Raw genomic sequence first — 18,923 nt, 5'->3', positions numbered from 1 at the left:
GTTTATTTGTTCACTTTTACTGAGTAGGCTACTGACCCCCTATAGACTTCAATTGTATTCGCTAAGTTAAGCCGCAATGCTAACCGCTGAGACCCAGCCACTGTACATACAGACATAAAAAAGATATCGATCATGTTTTCTCAGTATGAAAATGATAGAGAAAGGGCATAACTCCCAAATCGTTGGAGTATTCCTTTAAATCACACATCAGATCTTGATGAACGAACTATTCAAGTTGAAAATCTTTACTGATGTATGTATGTATAATTTGTTGGGTAACAAAATGATGTAACAGTGGTCAGTGGAAACCAAAATCATCAACCCACTGAGGGCTGGATTCAAAATCACAGCGATGATAAAAGTAAAAAATTGAAATCACAGGCTGCAACTTGTGTGAGTTTCTTCGCGGCGACTCATGATGTGACTCAGTAGTGTGTAGGCCCCCGCATTCCTGTATGCACTCCTCACTACATCTGGGCGTGATCCTGATGAGTCGGCGGATGGTGTCCTGGGGGATCTAGTCCCAGACCTGGATCAGGGCATCAGAGAGCTCCTGGACAGTCTGTGGTGGTACTTGGTGGCGTTGGATGCACCAATACATAACGTCCCATAGTTGCTCAGTTGGATTTAGGTCAGGAGAACGAGAGGGCCAGTCAATGGCGTCAGTCCCTTCATCATCTGGGAACTGCCTACACACTTTGGCCACATGAGGCTGGGCATTGTCCTGCACCAGGACGAACCCAGGGCCCGGTGCACCAAGGTCATCCTGAGGATTTCATCCTGGTACCTAACAGCAGTCAGGGTACTGTTGGCTATGACATGGAGGTCTATACCTCCCCAGACCATCACTGGCCCGCCGCCAAACCAGTCACACTGGATGATGTTACAGGCAGCCTAACGTTCACCACAGCCTCTCCAGACTCTTTCACGTCTGTCATGTGCTCAGTGTGAACCTGCTCTCATCTGTGAAGAGAACGAGGCACCAGTGGTGGACCTGCCAGCTTTGGTGTTCTCTGGCGAATGCCAATCGAGCTGCACAGTGCTGGGCTAGAGGACGTCAGGCCCTCATGCCACCCTCATGGAATCTGTTTCTGACAGATTAGTCAGAAACATGCACACGCATGGCCTGCTGGAGGTCATTTTGTAGGGCTCTGGTAGTGCTCCTCCTGTTCTTCCTCAGACAGAGGAGCAGATACCGGTCCTGCTGTTGGGTTGATGCCCTTCTACGGCCCTGTCCAGCTCTCCTCATGTAACAGGCGGTCTCTAGGTATCTCCTCCATGCTCAAGACTGTGCCAGGAGACTAAGCAAACCTTCTTGCGTCTGCCCGTATGGAGCTGGACTACCTGTGCAACCTGATTGGGCCGCAGATACCGCCTCATGCTACCAGTAGTGACAAGGACACTAGCAGAACACAAAATTAGTGAAGAATCAGCCAGGAAGGATAAGGAAAGAGCAACTGTCTGTGGACACATGTAAAACCATTCCCCTTTTGGGGGTTGTCTTGCTTTTGCCTCTCCATTGCACTTGTTGTCACTTTCATTTGCACCAAAGCAGGTGAAACTGATTCACAATCACTTGTGCTTCTGAAATGGACACATTGATGTCCCTGAAGTTTAACTGACTTGGTGTTATAGTGTGACGATTAAGTGTTCCCTTCATTTTTTTGAGCAGTATAGATATAATCAGCTCATTCTAAGGTTAAAAAAAACATGACGATTCTTATTTTTAGAAAACATACTTACTACAGTATATTATATTCCTTTTTGCCAGTATATCACCCGAAATCCCACACATTGGACCTTTTAAAAGAAAAATGGTCAAAATGATTCTGACACACTGGTCGTCCCCAGTATGAGTCAAAATCCAAAAACACTGAATCCTACATTTCCCATAATGCAACCAATTGTATCTTTTCATAAGACCCTGTTTGGCAAGTTGCCACATATTAAAATTTGTGACGCAGACTTTCTGTTCAAATATGTCATCTCCAAGAAACAACACAGTTACTCAGAATTTCTAAAACTCCTTTCAGAACCACAGACGACCTTACACAACTATTTTCAGAGAGGAGTTCCCCTCTGTATTTCATATTTAATGTTTGGGGTTTCTGGAACATGAGAGAAGGAACACCACATCATTTCCACATTTGTGACAACAGCACAACAGCAACAGGAACAAACATACACCAAAAACAAGGTCAACAAACAGCCTCTCAAACTGTTTTGTGACACAGTGGTTTGTGGTTGTTTTCATCAGCAACTGTTCGATTTTTGCAGGGCATCCGTGGACTGGGTTGTTATCAGCACGTTACACTGCAGCAGAAAGCATCAGAAAGTATCACACAACCACATGCAATCGCCTACGGTGGCCCACGGGGGAAATTTTTGAACAGATAAAAGAATGATCTATTTGTTGGGATATTTTTGACCTAAATCCACCTGTGACGCCAATTCTCATAACCAATGTGTACTGTAGATGAGCTTCAAAAAGCCCATCTGTACTGTAATACCTAAGCTGTGTTAGTGCAATTTATACTGCTGGCTACAGGTACAAGATGAATCAAATGACTTGGTGTTACACGGCCTAAAAAAGTGGTTCCCAACTAAATGATTGATCAACTTATCTTTCTCCCTCTGTATTTGTACTGTAGAGTGAACATAGTATCACATACTGAATTATAAGATGATGTGCATTCAAAAACCCATTAGACAAAGGCAACCATAAATAAAGATTGGTGAAGTATATTTGGTAGTGGTTTATTATCATCACAGAAGTCCAAATAAATCCACAGTATTTCTCCAGCAAAAACTAAAACTACTGCTTATATAGAATCACTACCAGAGGTGGGACCAAGTCACTGTTTTGCAAGTCACAATTAAGTCTCAATTCTTTACACTCAAGTACCAAGTCAAGACAGGCAAGTCCCAAGTCCTAAACTTTGAGTTTCAAGTCCTAAGCTGGTCATAACAGGCTCTTCAAAAAATGTAACGCCATTTTAACAACAAAATCATAACTTAAATTTACAAAAGTGAGTTTATTGGAAGTTGTTGGTTCTCCTTTGTAATTTTCAACTGCCACGCTTTGCATACTGCAATGTTTTTGCTTTTGTTGACCACCGTGTAGTTTTGTATATAAATGAAATTATCTTTGGTACATTTTTTTCCAACTCGCGCTCACTAACGTTTGTTCTTCATGGTCCTCTACTGTAACTTGATTGGATGCTGTCAAATTGGCTCACACAAAGTGGATCTGAGGTATGAAGTGTCGACTTGCTGGAAATAAATAGCATTTATGCTAGTTTATTTAGGAAATACACACTTTTTAAGTAACATACTTTTTTAACCTCAAGTCCAAGTGAAGTCATGAGTCACTGGTGTTCAAGTCCAAGTCAAGTTGCATGTCCTCTTTGATTTTGTGAAGTTGATTCAAGTCATGTGACTTGAGTCCACACCTCTGATGACCACTACATTATTTATGTTAATAAAAACCATTTCAAATAACACAATAGACATATAATCACCACCAAAGCCTTCACACGAGGTCCATTCATCAATTAACATGTTGTTTATTTTGATAGTACATTAAAACTAAGGGTGATTTTGATAGAAGCATGTTACACATAAAATACACCAAAGTATGACAGTAAAAAGTATAATTTCAATACTGGATAGTGGATATGTTGTAGAGATGGAATAACACACAGTGAATATGAGGATTTCTACTTACTTATAGCTTAAGCAGGACTTTGTGCTACACATTGTGCCCAAGTTGTCACGGAATTTAAACTGTTTGACTTTACAGAGTACTTTTAATATAATTTTCAACAGGTAAATTATATCATCTATCTCTGTTCATGTTTTATTTCACTGTGATGCGCTGTTCAAATGACCTGAACAACTATCAGAATCCATGGATCACATGCCTGTCTTCACTTCAATGTCACAAGTCACATTCGTTAGGAGTTTAAATGTATGTTTTAAGGCAGAATTATAAAATATCTGGTAAAGGTTTTGATGTACACCATTACTGTGAAACCTCAACTTCTGTCAGGGAGCAGAACATTGTTTTTGGATTGATGGAGTTGGCCAATGTTTGACCTGCATGTGAAAGACCACATGATACATAGCAGAGTCTGGAGTATAATAATTAATACAATATATACTTTATGTAGATATGTATAACATAAGAAAGGTATCTGATGCAAATAATAATTTCATTTGAATGCCAACAGGGTCACATCAGGATGATCGATGATTACAGGCCTCCTAAAGCTCCTACTGTCTCTTACAGTTTTAAGCACTTCTCTTTAACACCTGCTGACAGCTGGATACTGAAATATATTTTAAAGTAATCTAAATACTGCCTGAAGTCTTAAATACACAGGACATTAAGCAGAAATAGCTTCACTTTTATAAATCTAATAGCTTCACTAAAGATGGATAATGTGACACCTGATGACATTCTTAACATATAGTGCAGATATAATATTGTGTAATATCATAGTGCAATAATATATTATATATTGTTATATATATATTATCATAGTATCTTACAGATATATTATCACTATAATTAATTCTCAACTTGCTCACTGTGTTTTTTTTTGTATACATGCTTTGGTGTAACTTCCACAGAGTACACCCTACAAGCCTGTGAGGTCTACAATAGCCTTGATGAAAATGGTATCATCTCGCAGATAGGGGCTTTTGCCAGCCAGTTTGGCCAGAGGACAGAAGAGTGGGCAGCCGCTGGCGATGTTCATCTCACTGATTGGCCGCTGGAAGGAGGTGGAGCTGACGTCGGGCCGGAAAGCGTCGATGATGTGCTCCCTGTTGTTCTGATCCAAGAGCATCAGAGTCACCTGGGGGAAGAAGAGGAGCTTGTTTTGAGCTGTCGTTGAGGCGATTGTGGATCAGGATGTGTGGAAAGATCATTTAAAAAGTTTTGCTACCTTCTGACTAAATGGCCACTTGAGCAGAGCGTCACACTTTCCCCTCATGACGACAAAGAACAGCGAAAGGTGAGTTCCTCTACCCGTGCCATCGCCGTTCAAGTACAGCCTCAGACACATTTTGTAGCCGTACTTGCTGGAGTAAAACGCTGTGAGATGGAAAAAGAAGAATCCAGAATGTGAACCAAGCCCACAGCAGTGTCATGTGAGAATAGGAGTGACGTGTCCACTCCCTGAAGGACAACAAGGGTGTAGAGAAGTGGAATTCCCCTCGACTACACGCCAACACATCATGCATACCACATGATCTTTGCTCATTCAAATTCAAATGTAACCTTTCAGCTGAGACATAACATACGCCGCATGTACAAAAGACCTTTGAAATGATAGGTGGTGAGTATGTCTTTCATCTTACCTGGTGAGAACATTGCAGGTGCTCGACCAGCCACAGCATCCTGTCTGCGGCGCGAGAAGTCAGAGATCCTCCACACAAATATCCCGTCATAGGTGCAGAACTGGAGCTCTCGCACCAGCTGCTCCGTTTCAGACAGCTGCAGGTCTCTCATGTTGACCGTCCGCTCCAGCTGACGCACTTTGTTGGAGAGGTTTTCGATTTTTTCCTGGTCTAAACGATGCTGATGCGAGAAAGCCTCCAACGTAACCGAACTGCGCTCCACCTCTCGGTTCAGGACGCACACAATGTTTTCTAAAGCGCTCACCTGTAAAAAAAAAAAAAACCAGCAACAAATACATTTAGGTCCTCATTCAACACCTAAAAACATTAGTGGTTAATAATAAAGAGCATTAAATCCATTGAGACTCACCTTTTTGTCCACATCAACAGAGTGCACAGAGGCTGCAGCTCCAGACCCCATAGTGACTCCCTCCTCAGGAGCCCTGTACAGGCCCAGACCAGAGTCCTCCTGCCACTCTCCCTGACCAGGAGCATCGGCACGCGTCCGAACCAAGGACAGCACCATGGGCAGCAGCAGACGCAAGTGCTCCATGGTGCTGCTGTGCTCATGGTCGCCGAGCTTCCCGTTATCTATCTGGGAAACACAACAGATCTTATTGAGCTACTATACTGTAATTAACTGAACTGAAAACTGCAGGGCATAAATTTTGTTACTGTTTAGGGGAGTAAACAGTGGACCAATACTGATAGGAATTTGTGAGGGAAAATGATTTTGATAATGAAATATTACCCAGTTTTTGGTTTTTAATGTAAATACACAAACATTTTTTTATAAGGATCTCCTGAAAGCATAACATGGAACATTTAAAGATGAAATAAGCAACAACAAACATTACAATTTAGGAAAAAATAACTAATATTTCTTACTGAGAGTTTAACAGTTAAAAAAACGTTCTAATCTGCTTCATCAGGACTGTGGGTGGGAGGATGGGTGTAGTTTAACAGTGCTATGGCAACATATACAAACAACCCCCTCAGCTGTCATCAGATTTGATTCAAATGTTCCTAGATCCTCACTGGTGCATAAAAAGAATGTGACATCACCCTGTCCAAATTGAGCCCCGCCCATTTAAAAACAGCAACTACAGCTCGGACAAAAAAATAAACAGAAACCTCTCGTGAGAAAAAAATAAACCTTGGCAGAAAATGATGTGTTCATATCACACTAGATGTGACGCTAACACCAGAGGGTATTTAGCTTGGCATAAAGACAGGACGCGGCTAGCCTGGGGCAAAATCAACTTGCCAGCATCTCTTAAGCTAACATGTTATATCTTGTTAGTTAATACGTGCAACCACATGTTGGGGTTGTATGCTTCTGCAAAACCAGTCAAGCTGCAGTTTATATCCATGTCTGTCCGGACTCATGTTGCCATGACAGTAAACAATGCTTTAAATATGGATGTTGCTGCAAAAGACGCTTCAAATTCTACAATGTCAATGGTTCACACACATCTTCAAACCCAGCAGCACAAGAAATCTTGATAATCAGCACAGTTATAAGATGGACACCCAAAATGAGTGTCACCAATTCAGTATCTGACCAAATGTCTCCCCAGTCATCAGTCATCACTTTATCATTTTATTCTGAAGACATTTGTGTCATAATTAGTGTATGAATTCTCGAGTTATGGCCAAAACATGTTGTGTGAGGTCACAGTGACCTTTGACCACCAAAATCTGATCAACTCGATGTTATGTCCAAGTTTATGTTGCTGCCCAATTTGAGGAATCTCCCTCAAGGCCTTCTTGATATATCACGTTCACAAGAATGACACAGATGCGAGGTCACAGTGACCTTGACCTTCGACCGCCAAAATCTAATCAGGTCATCCAGTCCAAGTTGACACTGGTGAAATGCCATGTCATGTACTGGACTCTCTTTTTATTTCTCATTTTAGGAGGCAGAAAAAAATTGTTGCCTTTGCAGAGCCAGCAATATTTTCCTGATTCCTGTCTTATGCTAAGCTAAGCTAACGGTCACTTGGCTATAGCTTCAAATTGACCGTCCGATATTTCAGCCTTTATGTCAAACTTTCTTTAAAATACCTTTAAACAAGTCAACCTTCAACAAAGTATTTGCATCAATATTTTTGTGGACTTGATTAAATTAAAGACTAAAGAAAACAACACAATGACATCACTGTATTTGATAACAATACGGTACATACCACAGATTTACAGCCCACTTCACTGAATGGACAGGCACTCTTTGACTTGGTGCATGATTTGCTGTGGTCATTGAACTGAAGGTCAAGAGCACAAAAAAGAACAACATTGTTAAGCGTCAGTGGAGCAACTCCTGTGCGACACTGCATCAGCTTGAAACAGAAAAGTGAAAGTGAAGTACAGGATTGTTAGTCAGAAAGAAACTTAGTGCTCATACAGGGAATTCAAAGGCACCATATCCTTAAACCTCCATAAGAAGAAGACTTTCACTGATGATCAACATGTGGAACTCCCATGGATCTAGTTTCATGGTACATTTATTGTAACTTGCATGTTCTGTTAATTGTGTTTTATACAAATTTATGCATTGTACATGGATTTTAGGCCATTTGGAGACAGGTGTTGCATGTTTGCTTAAGCTGTGAATGCTCTTTGCAGTATCAGTCTATTCAGTGAATATTGCTTTATGGTTTTATTTTAAGGGTATATTATGTAAGAGCCTTTGTACAGAGAGAGGATTGTCAGGCATTACCGTAACGAGCAATTAAAAAACACTTTACTCCTCGCAGGATTTAAAATGGAAAGTCAAAGGGTAATTTGTGGAACAGCTCCAACCTTTTCTCGTGGGATCTTCTTTTTGCCACAGTCTTTGCATTGTAAGGGAAACTTCAGACAGATCTCATCATGGGCCTGTAAACCACCATGCAGGAGCATTAGATACCATTTTTTGTTTATTTATACATAAACAACCAGCCACTAGATAATCTCTATCTCTCACCTTGATGTCTTTAAAGTTGAAGGTCATCTTGCAGTATTTACAGTTGAGCGTTCTCGCTTCACATTCTCTCTCATTATGTCTGTCCTTCTCCGTTCGAAGGATCAAGGCTTTGCAGGCCTCGCACTGCATCCGCTCAAATTCACAGCGACCTTCATGCTGCGCCTAAAGACAGTGGACAGATTATTATTGTGACTCTTTTACTGCCTGCATGTGTCTGGTATTCATTATTGTTTTAAAAGTGATATCAAAGACAGGCAGTTTTGTTTTATGGTGTTTGCGTGCAGATACAGGGTGTCATTTACATGGTGGATGATTAAAAAATGTCGTTAAAGCTTCTGACCTTTTGCCAGTTTGATATAAAGACAAAACACGCCCTTGTCAATCATTGTTAAAATCAATCATCTGTACTATTGCAAATACAGACACACCTGTACAGAGTACTGACGGTTAAATGTGGAAAAACAAAACACCATTCATCTGACTCATATCCAGAGCATAAACCAGCAGGTGAAAGGTAACTGCACTTACTTTATCAAGAGAGTGATATTAAATATGTATAATTGTGTAGTTATTGACGTTATTATAATGTTTTTCCTGTGACCCAATTAGGAGTAATGTTCCGAGACGTGTGGCAAACACAAATAATATACAGAAGTAAGATAAAATAAAAAAAGGTTAAAATGAGCAGACTCACCACAAAAAAAGGAAGTACGAAAAAACAGAAGCAGAGAAATAAAAAAGTGGAAGTGCAACAAAAAATTCGTGGAAAAAGGATGTTTTTTACTTAAAGCTGTAATGTGCTTAATAATCTAATAATATATTTTTTAAAAATGCCGGGAAACGCAACGGGCGGAGCTTCCGGTGAGGTGGAGTTTGTCAACGAGGAAGTTATTGTCTTTCATAATGACTGCCATCGCCATGCTGGAGCCACAGAGCAGGAATCACAGGTAGGCTAGAGTGTTTTTCGCTTTGACTGTTCACTTTTCAGACTTGCTACACCAGGAAATCTCAAACCGAATAATCAGGCCAAATATGAATCATCTTCAACGGCTTTCCAGTCATGTCCCTGTCCTCACGGCGCCACTCTGACACCATGTTAAGTCTATTTTTCCCAGGTACTTTTAGACGTGTGTGGCTAGCTAACAACATAGCGGATCTTTCCACACACCAGTGACTAAGACGGCAGCCCACAGATGTTCACACAAACATTGTGGGTGTAGCATGCAGCATGTTAATCATTTCTTAAACACTACAATCAAACTAAAGCACTTTGAACCTTGGTTGCCGAGGGCAAGCGCGTGTTTCTTTATAACATCAGCAAGCGAACGGGTCAGAGCCACATTTGCAAATCATGCAAAAATAATCTCCAGCATCGGCTCAGTGTTCTCATTTTAAACATTTCTGCCACTGAACCATTTTAAGGTTTCCTGTGTAGAGCCTGACCTCGATTGAGTTACCCAGTATGGTTAAGCCACAAACAGACAGAAAGCACTTATCATTTACACCTTATTATCATCAGGACGTCAACTATTTACTCAACAAAAAACACCCTTCACACAGAGGTATTTACAGTTGAAACAAAGAGACAGATATTTAAACACAAACACAGACAGCTTTTATGATCCTAACGGGGCTTTTCTATGATTAAACAAACCACAGTCTGTACGGAGGAGGTATTTTACTGTCTGAACCTGTTCCTGGTTTATATCTAACAGTAAGTTTAAATTAAGTATTTCCCTTGTGAACCGGTGCAGCCTGAGTCTAGTTTCATTATGTTGTAATAGTCTGCTTCAGCTGTCAGGCTAATCTCGAGCTGAATGGCCTTTTATATCCTGGTACTTTCCCGCTGAATGTTGTTGTTATCTGAGCGGGTAACGTGGGGACTTTCCAGCCTACTAAGTTTCACTTCCTGTTTCTCCTCTGCTAGAATGTTGCTGCAGTGCATGCAGTCCCACCACATGTTTCAGCCATAATGTGAGGCTGAGAGCTGCGGGGGAAAAGCTGTACATGTGACTCGGGAATGCGGCATATAGTGTGTAACAAAGTAAACACTGTGTGGGTGATGATGGTTTAGAGACATACAGAAATACTGACAGTACAGGTTTAGGTGGAGCACACTGACACTTGTACACAGTCAACAGCCAGGCAGACGGGGACTCACACAAAGACAGCAGTTAGCACACCCACACTGACAAAAGGAAATTTATATTTATACTTCACCTCATATTCTTTTATTGAGCCTGTCCAATCACAACCCTGGTTCAAACACCTGGCAGGCAGACTTGCTATTTCGCGGCCAGCTGCATTGTCTGGAAAAGCCTGGTGGGCAAACAAAGAACAAAGTGACCTCACAAAGCACTGAAGGAAATATAAGAGCAAGCAGACATAAAAGGTTGTGTGTGAGGTTGTGGTGAAGGAAACTCCCAACGGACTGTACTGTTTATTCCGTTGAATCAGAGTGGGGGGAAGGGGATGGTATACAGATTACAAGGAAGATGCCTCATAAAATAGAAATGTTGACTGACAAAGTAGATACTTCATAACTTACCTCATTGCTATTTAGAATGGAAATAGGTTCCTCATAAATCTCCTCTTGGCGACAGGCTTCACAAGGCTTTGGCCCGGCACTGACAAACAAAACAGGTTTGTGACTTTATTGTAAAAAAACAGCAGCTTGGCGCCAGCAGTCAGCAACAACTTCCTGCTGATTCATTGCTGGCTGACCAGTATGGACATGAGCTCAATTACATGAATAAAATAAATACAGTAGCAGTGAAAGATGCTTGTAAGCAATATACAAATGCTGCAGTGTGTAAACTTTAACAACGTGCGGGAAATTCACAAGAAAAAATATTTAGCCTTTGCAAGATTGAAGACAACTAAATGAACAGCACACAGAAAATCAAAAGGTACATGTCATATTCTCAATATTGCATGATGAATTCTTGTGTAGAGGCAGCAGTGGTGTTTAGACAGGTCAAGTGAAATCGCCTCAGTTTCACATCTGGTTTTGGTTAAAAATTAAAGTAAGCACATGTGAAACTACTTCTGCATGTAGTTTCGCATGTGAAAGGAGTTTCGCGTGTAACGAAAATCACACACAACACAGCCACATGTGGTTTTCAGACCGTTCACATGACTTGTGAAGATAAAGTGCTGTTGTATGAATGTTAGTAGATTAGCAAAAATGAGACTCAGTACATACGTGTTATAAAGGTTTAGTTTAATATATGGTTTTATGTATAGTTGTTAAAATGATGTAAAGGTCCAGTGCTTACAATTTAAGGGGATTTAGTGGCATCTAGTGGTGATGATGGCAGATTGCAAAAAGCTGAGACATCTACCGGTTATTTTTCCTTCAGTGTTCAATGTTCAGGAGGTTTTTATCGTGAACCAAATTATCCGCAGAGGTCTCTTCCTCTCCAAAACAAACAGACCAGGTGACTTAAACGGGTAAAAACACTTAATCAAGCAGTTTCACATAAAAAAACAGATTTTTCCGACGCTGCTCATTGCTTACTTTGGTGGCCAATGCTGAAAATGTGAATGGCCCTATCTAGAACCACTGTTTGGTTTGTCCATTCTGGGCTACTGTAGAAACATGGTGGTGCAACATAGTGATTATAGATATAAATAGCTCATTCTAAGGTAATGAAGACACATCGATTTTTATTTTCAGGTGATTATACACTAAAGAAAAAATACTTATTATATTATTTGCCATTTCTGCCAATATGTCCCCCTAAATCCTCCACACTGAACCTTTATGTTCCCGCACTGTCACCTTATGGTTACTTATACTGCCAGAGTATCATTACACATAAGGTGGTACACTAATGTATTTGTCATGAATTCACAATGCATGAGTCAGTGACAGGATAAGAAGTGGTAAAGAAAACAATGACACCTTAGCATGAGTCAGCATGGCAAAATCCTTGTGATTCACTGACTTCAGAAAAAAAGAGTCCAGTCATGTGAGGGATGAGTCTGAGTAAAGAAACTGATCTTGGGTGCAAAAAAAGTCCCAGAGGCAAGAGATAAGATAACACAGGATGTGCTGAAGCATGTCCAATAAGAGGGTAAGCACTAGGGGGAGAAAGCAGGTTTGCATTTCACACGGTTGTGGGTGGTCTGAGGACCTCCAGTCTACCTGGTGAGCTGCTTGAAGCAGTGTACACAGAAGCGGTGGCCGCACTGAGCCTGGACAGGCTTCCTCAGGACCTGGAGACACTGCTGACATTTGTATTTATTCTCCATGGGCACTGACAGCACACTGAGGGGGATCCCTGGTAAAGAGTTGGGGCAGTCCAACGAGATTCGGGCCATTCTTCTCCATCAATCTGATGCTATAGCCTGTGAATGAATACCACACATAACAGCTGTCAGTAAAGATATGTTTAGAGCACTTAATGTGCCGTCACAAAGTTTTGTTTTCTCTGTCACACCCGTAAAAATAATACGGAAATACTTGTAATTGCTTGTGTGTACGTCAGAGTTACACCTACTGTTTGCATCAGCACATGAGAAATTCAGTAGCAGTACAAACATTCAGTATGAGCAGCAAATAATTGTACAGGGAGTGCAAGGCTGATTCATCATTGTGAAACCCATGTGGTTTCAAATGATAAAGGCATGTTTTTGCATAAATTCAAAGAGATGTAAAACAGTTGAGGCTACAATGGCACCTGTGTGCAACTGAAATTCACCTCTTCACCCCTTCAAATCTCTATTTTGTTTAAAGTTATTGGGCATAATGTGTATCTCCATTGGCTGAGTTACCATTAGCATGTCTTTGCTGCAAACCTTATGAACCTATGAACCTTCCAAAATGCTTTCCTTATACGTGCAGCCTATATGAGATGCGTGCAAAATCGTTTGAGTCGTTACCAGCAGAGAGATACAGATCTTTTTAAAATACATGGTGACGGATTTGTCAGATAAGTTACTCTGGGACACGGTGGGAGGACGGAGAGATGATAACGACAAAACACTGACGCCAAGACTGCTTTCCCAATATCAGAAAATGGAAGACATTTTCACTTAAGAGTACAACTTTACTTAAACCTGCTGCATTTCATTATCTTTCTGAAACTTACGAACACAAGTTTGACCATTGACTACGTGTCCCTCAAAGCAAACTCGAAGTTGGAAATCGGAATCCTAGCCCAGACAACAAACAACTCTCGATACAAGTTAATTAAAAATTATGCAAACGCCAACAGATCACCTTGGACGCCACTTGGTGAAGTTCAAGGAGATACAGGTCAAAACATAAATCTGCTTGTTACAGCACCACCATGTGCTCTTGAGTACTGACATGTATTTTTAAAACTTCTAACCTTCCAAAAAATTGTTGCTTCAGGAGAGTGGTGTCCAGCTTTAAGTCATGAAAGCCACATGCTACACTTGGTTTTGAAACCAATCTGCCATTTACTACCCAAAGGATGGATTTTTATCAAAAAATCAGCTACACCGGGCTAATAATTGGACTTGTGCTGCTATCTAGTGGTTACTATATGCTTTGCCCACAATATATGGAGTGCAACACAATGCACTATGGATCAAAGTAGGGTGTGGTCACAATATTCATAATAATGACCTTTAACTGTACAATATTTGAGCTTTACAAGAAGTTAAATCTTGTATGCAACAATTTAAAGCCCGTGTTTATAATTTGAATATTCTTTCCATTGGTACCATCTAGTGGACATATCAAGAAGGGCACAATGTCCACAGGAGTGAGATCTGTGAGGTCTCCAAGTTTTCCTTTAATAAACAGTATGTTGCTTCAGTAATGCTTAGTTTCGCAACCAGTACAAAAGTCTACTCTGTTGTGTGCTGCACAATGGACCAAAGAGATCAGTATAGAATCCAGCAAGGTCAAAAGTAGCAGCAAAGCCAGACTTTCCGCCTCTCTGTCAAACTTCAAAAGCTATGAACTGTGTCAATTCACCCAAAATCAAAAATACATATTTTTCCTCTTACCTATAGTGCGCGCATTATTTATCTAGATTGTTTTGGTGTGAGTTGCCATGTGTTGGGAGTTATCAGCTGTAGAGATGTCTGCGTTCTCTCGAATATAATGGAGCTAGACGGCGCTCTGCTTGTGGTGTTCAAGTGCCATGTCTCTTTCCAGAAAACATGACTGTGTTCCTCAAGGTAATCCAGGGCAGTTTCATGTAGGAACTATTTTCTTTCTACCGAACTACACCAGCCAACTGTATCACTGGGCAGAAGGAAGCTTGCATCTACTGCTAGCTCACCTAGCACCACTGAGCTAGCTAACATTATAGCTCAGCCGAGGAGGACGCCATTAATGTTTACATCTTACGCTGTCACAAGCACGAGCCTCTCGTCCATGAGTAAATGCGCGCTTCCTTCCTTTTTGATTTTGCAGTAAATTATCACTTTAAAGCATGCTTGCCTACTGATGTGACATCAACCGCAGAACAAAACAACTGCAGAGCCAAAGATATGATCGCTTCTTCATAACTACCAATGCCAGTAACGTTCATCAGATTAAGCTGGAGCTATCACTGCCAGGAACTGAACTTGAAACTCTGCAATGGTGGCGGTACAATGCTAAATCATAGTCTCACGAAAATCCTGTAGTGACAAGCCTGGAGTGGCAATAATTTCACCCCTACAGTCTACTGCATTAAGTGCAGTACCATGATTGTGGTGGAACTTTTGTACAAGAAATCTGCACTTATATGCTGCTAAAAAATTATTTTGGACATGTCTGCTCTATGAGTGTTTTAACTGTTAGTAGCACATGATTTATCATTGAAAAATCCCTTATGGGTGGAAAATGAGTAGGGAGTGTTATTCCCATAAACCAGCAGATGTCATCAAATACTGACATATCCCCACACACCCACAGCAAATACTCCAATAATAAATATGCACACAGCTGTTTGTTGCCTCTCAAAGCGTCTAACTGGGTTTAGTTTTACACACAGCTGCAGAAAATGGTGTACTGTGTGTGTGTGTGTGTGTGTGTGTGTGTGTGTGTGTGTGTGTGTGTGTGTGTGCATGCAAGTACAGTCTGTCAACATATAGTTCATGTAAATGTCTCAGGAAATGTTGTAAAGAATATGAGCAGACTGCAGCTTCGCATGCAACAACCAGCAGTCTAAAGCTCAAACGACAATATTCATATGTCGTTCATCCGGTTTGAACTCTAAACAGTACAAAAGCCAAATAGCTTTGAGCAGTGCTGTCTCCACCTATGAATTAGTTTTGAGTCAATACATCTTTGAAAGAAGCCGTTCACCAATGAATCAAAATTCAGTGCCAATAAAATGCCACTGATGTTTGTACAAAACACACAAGAGGAAGTTCAGTGTCTGCATTTTTCTAAAATGGGGAAAGGGTAACAAGGCTATCTGCTTACACTAGGTGGTGGTAAATGCCATATTTTCAACCCGTATTGCATTGTTTGGTTTCAAAATACCAAAGGAGGCCAGCACTCACAAATGTCCTTTTAAAGATCTTTTAATCTGGGCAGCAGAGCAAAAACACAAGGGACGCGTTTCACCCGTAAGCCTTCATCAGCCTTTGGTTACAAAATACACAATTTAGTATTTGTCCTGCACAAACTGACGGGGAAACTTGATGTTGAAATGACATGGCTCTGTAAAAAGACAGCCACGTAATACTTTAACAGTTGAGGCTGCAATAGGCTTACTCATTGTGCTGATGCTGATGTGGCAAAAAAAAAGTTAGGACACATCCTGGAGCACTCCGCCCCAGTAGGTCACCAGGTAGAGCAAGTATAGCTGTGTCTTTACCGCAGCAGCCTGGGTTTAAGTCCAGTCTAAGCTCTTTCCTGCAGGTTTGTCTGTCTTTCCTGCTTGTCTCCAGCAGCCTTTCCCATCTCTCTTGTTCTCCTGCCAACTTCTGAATCCTCTTTTGGTGAACCCTATTCTTATAAGATTTAAACCCTTTCTCAATCTCCCCCGAAACCTCTGTGTAAGGAAGTGAGATTATAAGTGGCTGATGGATCAAAACTAGGCAAATGAAAAGGTTACTATGCACCACACACTCATTTAAGTTTAAACACTGAAACCTACAAAGGAGGAACACATGCCTCACATCTCATTTTCCTAATGATTAAACTCTCATGATCACAAGACAAATGGAGAGACTTAAGTCATGAGACTTACATTTTCCCAAGGGAACATATGACCAATAATACATCAGCAGACATTAGTAATAACAGTATACAACCTTTCAACAAACATTTATTCTCCCTCCCAGGGGAGGAAAATTCAATATTCAGATCTCCTCTTTGTCTAGCCTATTCAGCTCCTGAGGAATAGCCTTCCTCTCGTCTCAGCCTGATTTAAGATCTTAAAATGATCTTTTTCCCCTCTCGCATTGCAATAATAATTCTTTTCAGAAACAATCACTTCTTGAGATAACAGAAAACGTAATTTGCTTACAAATGTGCCTGCACAATTTCAGAAATTTGTCTCAGTGAGCAAACTGAAGTCTCAACTCTGCATTTTATCTGTTCTCAAATTTGAGAAACCTCTGAGAGGCCTATGAGCACAGCAAAAGAACTCCTGCTGATTTATTCTTTTGCTCCTTATTTCTCCTTAGAGGGGGTTTAGGAGAAACATGTCAGAATTTAGTGATTTTCCAAATGCTGATTTATTTATGATGAGACAAAGAAAAGACTGTTGCAAAAGTTTCCTGTGGACTGGCATCTTCTCTTTTTCAGCATTTGTGCTAAGATAAAGCAAAATTACAACTTCTAAGATGACATTACAAAACATTTTAACTGTATTTGAAACATAATATTTTGGCAAAGTCTTATCTATTTCTGACATTTTGTTTTCCTTTCTAAGAAGACTTAATAATGTTGATACAATATTTTAATAAATACTTTAAATTAATCTTAAACTTGAATCCAGTTACTGGCAATGAAACAGCAGTATTGGTTATCTAACAGTGAATTTTCTAGAACAGTGATACGAACCATTCAGTTATGTTCCTCCACCCTATGTTACTTCATGTCAAAGAAAGACCTGTTTTAAGGCGGGAAGTTACAATCTTCACTTCTTAGAAAAGCCTGAGGCTGCTTATCATTGAAAAACCACACCATGTTTCCCTGGTATCATTTTCTGTTATATGACACATCACCACATCCAGTACTCTCTATTGCAACATAATGTAGTAAGTAATAAGTTTCATGTGATTAAACCTGTCTATGTGGAACAGAAAGGGCACAGTGAATTACTCAACTCAACACTACCTGTCAGTGAACAATGAACCTAGCTTTAATGAGTACATGAGTACACCTAGGCTCTTGTTTAGTTTATGTATCCACAGAAACCTTGAGAAGGTAAGGTGTGAAAACAATCATTAAACCAGGCTGATCTCATGTAGGAACCAGATGTTCACTTTCTGACATACACTCCACTATCCTGAAAAGACTCACAGACCAGACTCTGTTAGTCACATGAACTTCAGTGGCATGAAAGCAGCCATAAACACAGCACAAACATGACTAAACTTTTAAGACAAAGCTGTGAAAAATAATGACCTTGGCTTTTGAATTGTAGCCATACAGTAATCTAGCTTTCAAGATACAAATGTGAAAAGTTTGTGAAAGAAACATCAGCAATAGCTGCATCCTCAGCCAAAACAATACCTTGAAGAGTTAAATACAACAAAGCTACCCCTCAGTCTCCACAACCATTACTTATATGGTCAAAAACAACTTCCCTGACTGCTTTCAAGCTGATCAAGATCTAGCTGCAACTATCTGAAGCCAGAAAAACACCCTCTGCTCTGCCTGCTCCCTGTGTGCTCGCCCTCTGCTCGCCATGATCTTGGTCAGTATTTGTTTTACACGACTGCTGAAGGTATCTACACTTCGTGAACCTCTCCGCAAAACTGCACTGAAACCAAACCTGAATCTTTACTCACCCAGCTTGCAAAGGTTGTCGTGTCGTCTTTAGTCGCAAACACACAACCTTAGTATTTCAGTGTAGCTACGCCCTCAATGACGTGACAGATCAAATAAGAAGCCACAGTTGAAGCCTGGTTTAGTATCGGGATTGAGAGCTTAGTCAGACGTTACTTCGTGTGTTACGTTGTGACTACATACTACTGAACAATTATCCTCTTTATTTCCTCTTTACATTGGAGTTAAGTTACTTGGCTAACGTTAAATAACAGCAACGATGTAGCTTAACACTTAACTTATTGCGTCGCTTATTGGTTCGTGTGAGTAAGTTAGCTAACTTACACAACTTTAGGCAGCTACATGCTAAGTTAGGCGGCGTTTGGCCAGCCTACAACTGTATGTTTGACGAATTAACGACTCAGCTAGCAAACTGCGAAGCTATCTGACAATCAGAAACACCAGTTCAGCCAACTAACCTTGGCGTCTTGATAGCGTCTCTGTCGACAGACAGAAAACGGAACTGTTCGTTTGTTCGCTCTTGCATGAGAAGGACAGCTCAACCTTTAGCTGTGTTTACATTTTTTTTATGGTACGTTTACTTTAACAGATAAGGCAACTGGGTGAGGGCGG

At 40.6% G+C, this 18,923-nt stretch overlaps 1 protein-coding gene across 4 annotated transcripts; it reads right to left on the bottom strand.

Moving 5' to 3' along the window:
• Nucleotides 1-2,743: 2,743 nt before the first annotated feature.
• Nucleotides 2,744-18,901, bottom strand: traf2b (Tnf receptor-associated factor 2b). 4 transcript variants are annotated; one of them, XM_050052434.1, is made up of 11 exons: nt 18,770-18,901; nt 12,525-12,727; nt 10,923-11,001; nt 10,595-10,693; nt 8,375-8,536; nt 8,212-8,286; nt 7,599-7,673; nt 5,777-6,001; nt 5,368-5,671; nt 4,953-5,101; nt 2,744-4,862 (listed from the first exon to the last, which is right to left on the bottom strand). In XM_050052434.1, exons 2-11 carry the CDS (start codon nt 12,698-12,700, stop codon nt 4,644-4,646), a joined length of 1,563 nt encoding a protein of 520 aa, XP_049908391.1. In that variant the 5' UTR covers nt 12,701-12,727; nt 18,770-18,901; the 3' UTR covers nt 2,744-4,643. The 4 variants fall into 4 exon arrangements, with proteins under 4 accessions (XP_049908391.1, XP_049908390.1, XP_049908392.1 ...); XM_050052433.1 differs by lacking the exon at nt 18,770-18,901 and adding an exon at nt 18,314-18,451; XM_050052435.1 differs by lacking the exon at nt 18,770-18,901 and adding an exon at nt 14,360-14,750.
• Between the last annotated feature and the right edge of the window lie 22 nt (nt 18,902-18,923).

Source organism: Epinephelus moara, chromosome 9 (genome assembly GCF_006386435.1).
Source record: "Epinephelus moara isolate mb chromosome 9, YSFRI_EMoa_1.0, whole genome shotgun sequence".
Classification (NCBI taxonomy): domain Eukaryota; kingdom Metazoa; phylum Chordata; class Actinopteri; order Perciformes; family Serranidae; genus Epinephelus; species Epinephelus moara.
This window is presented reverse-complemented; position numbering and strand designations above follow the sequence as displayed.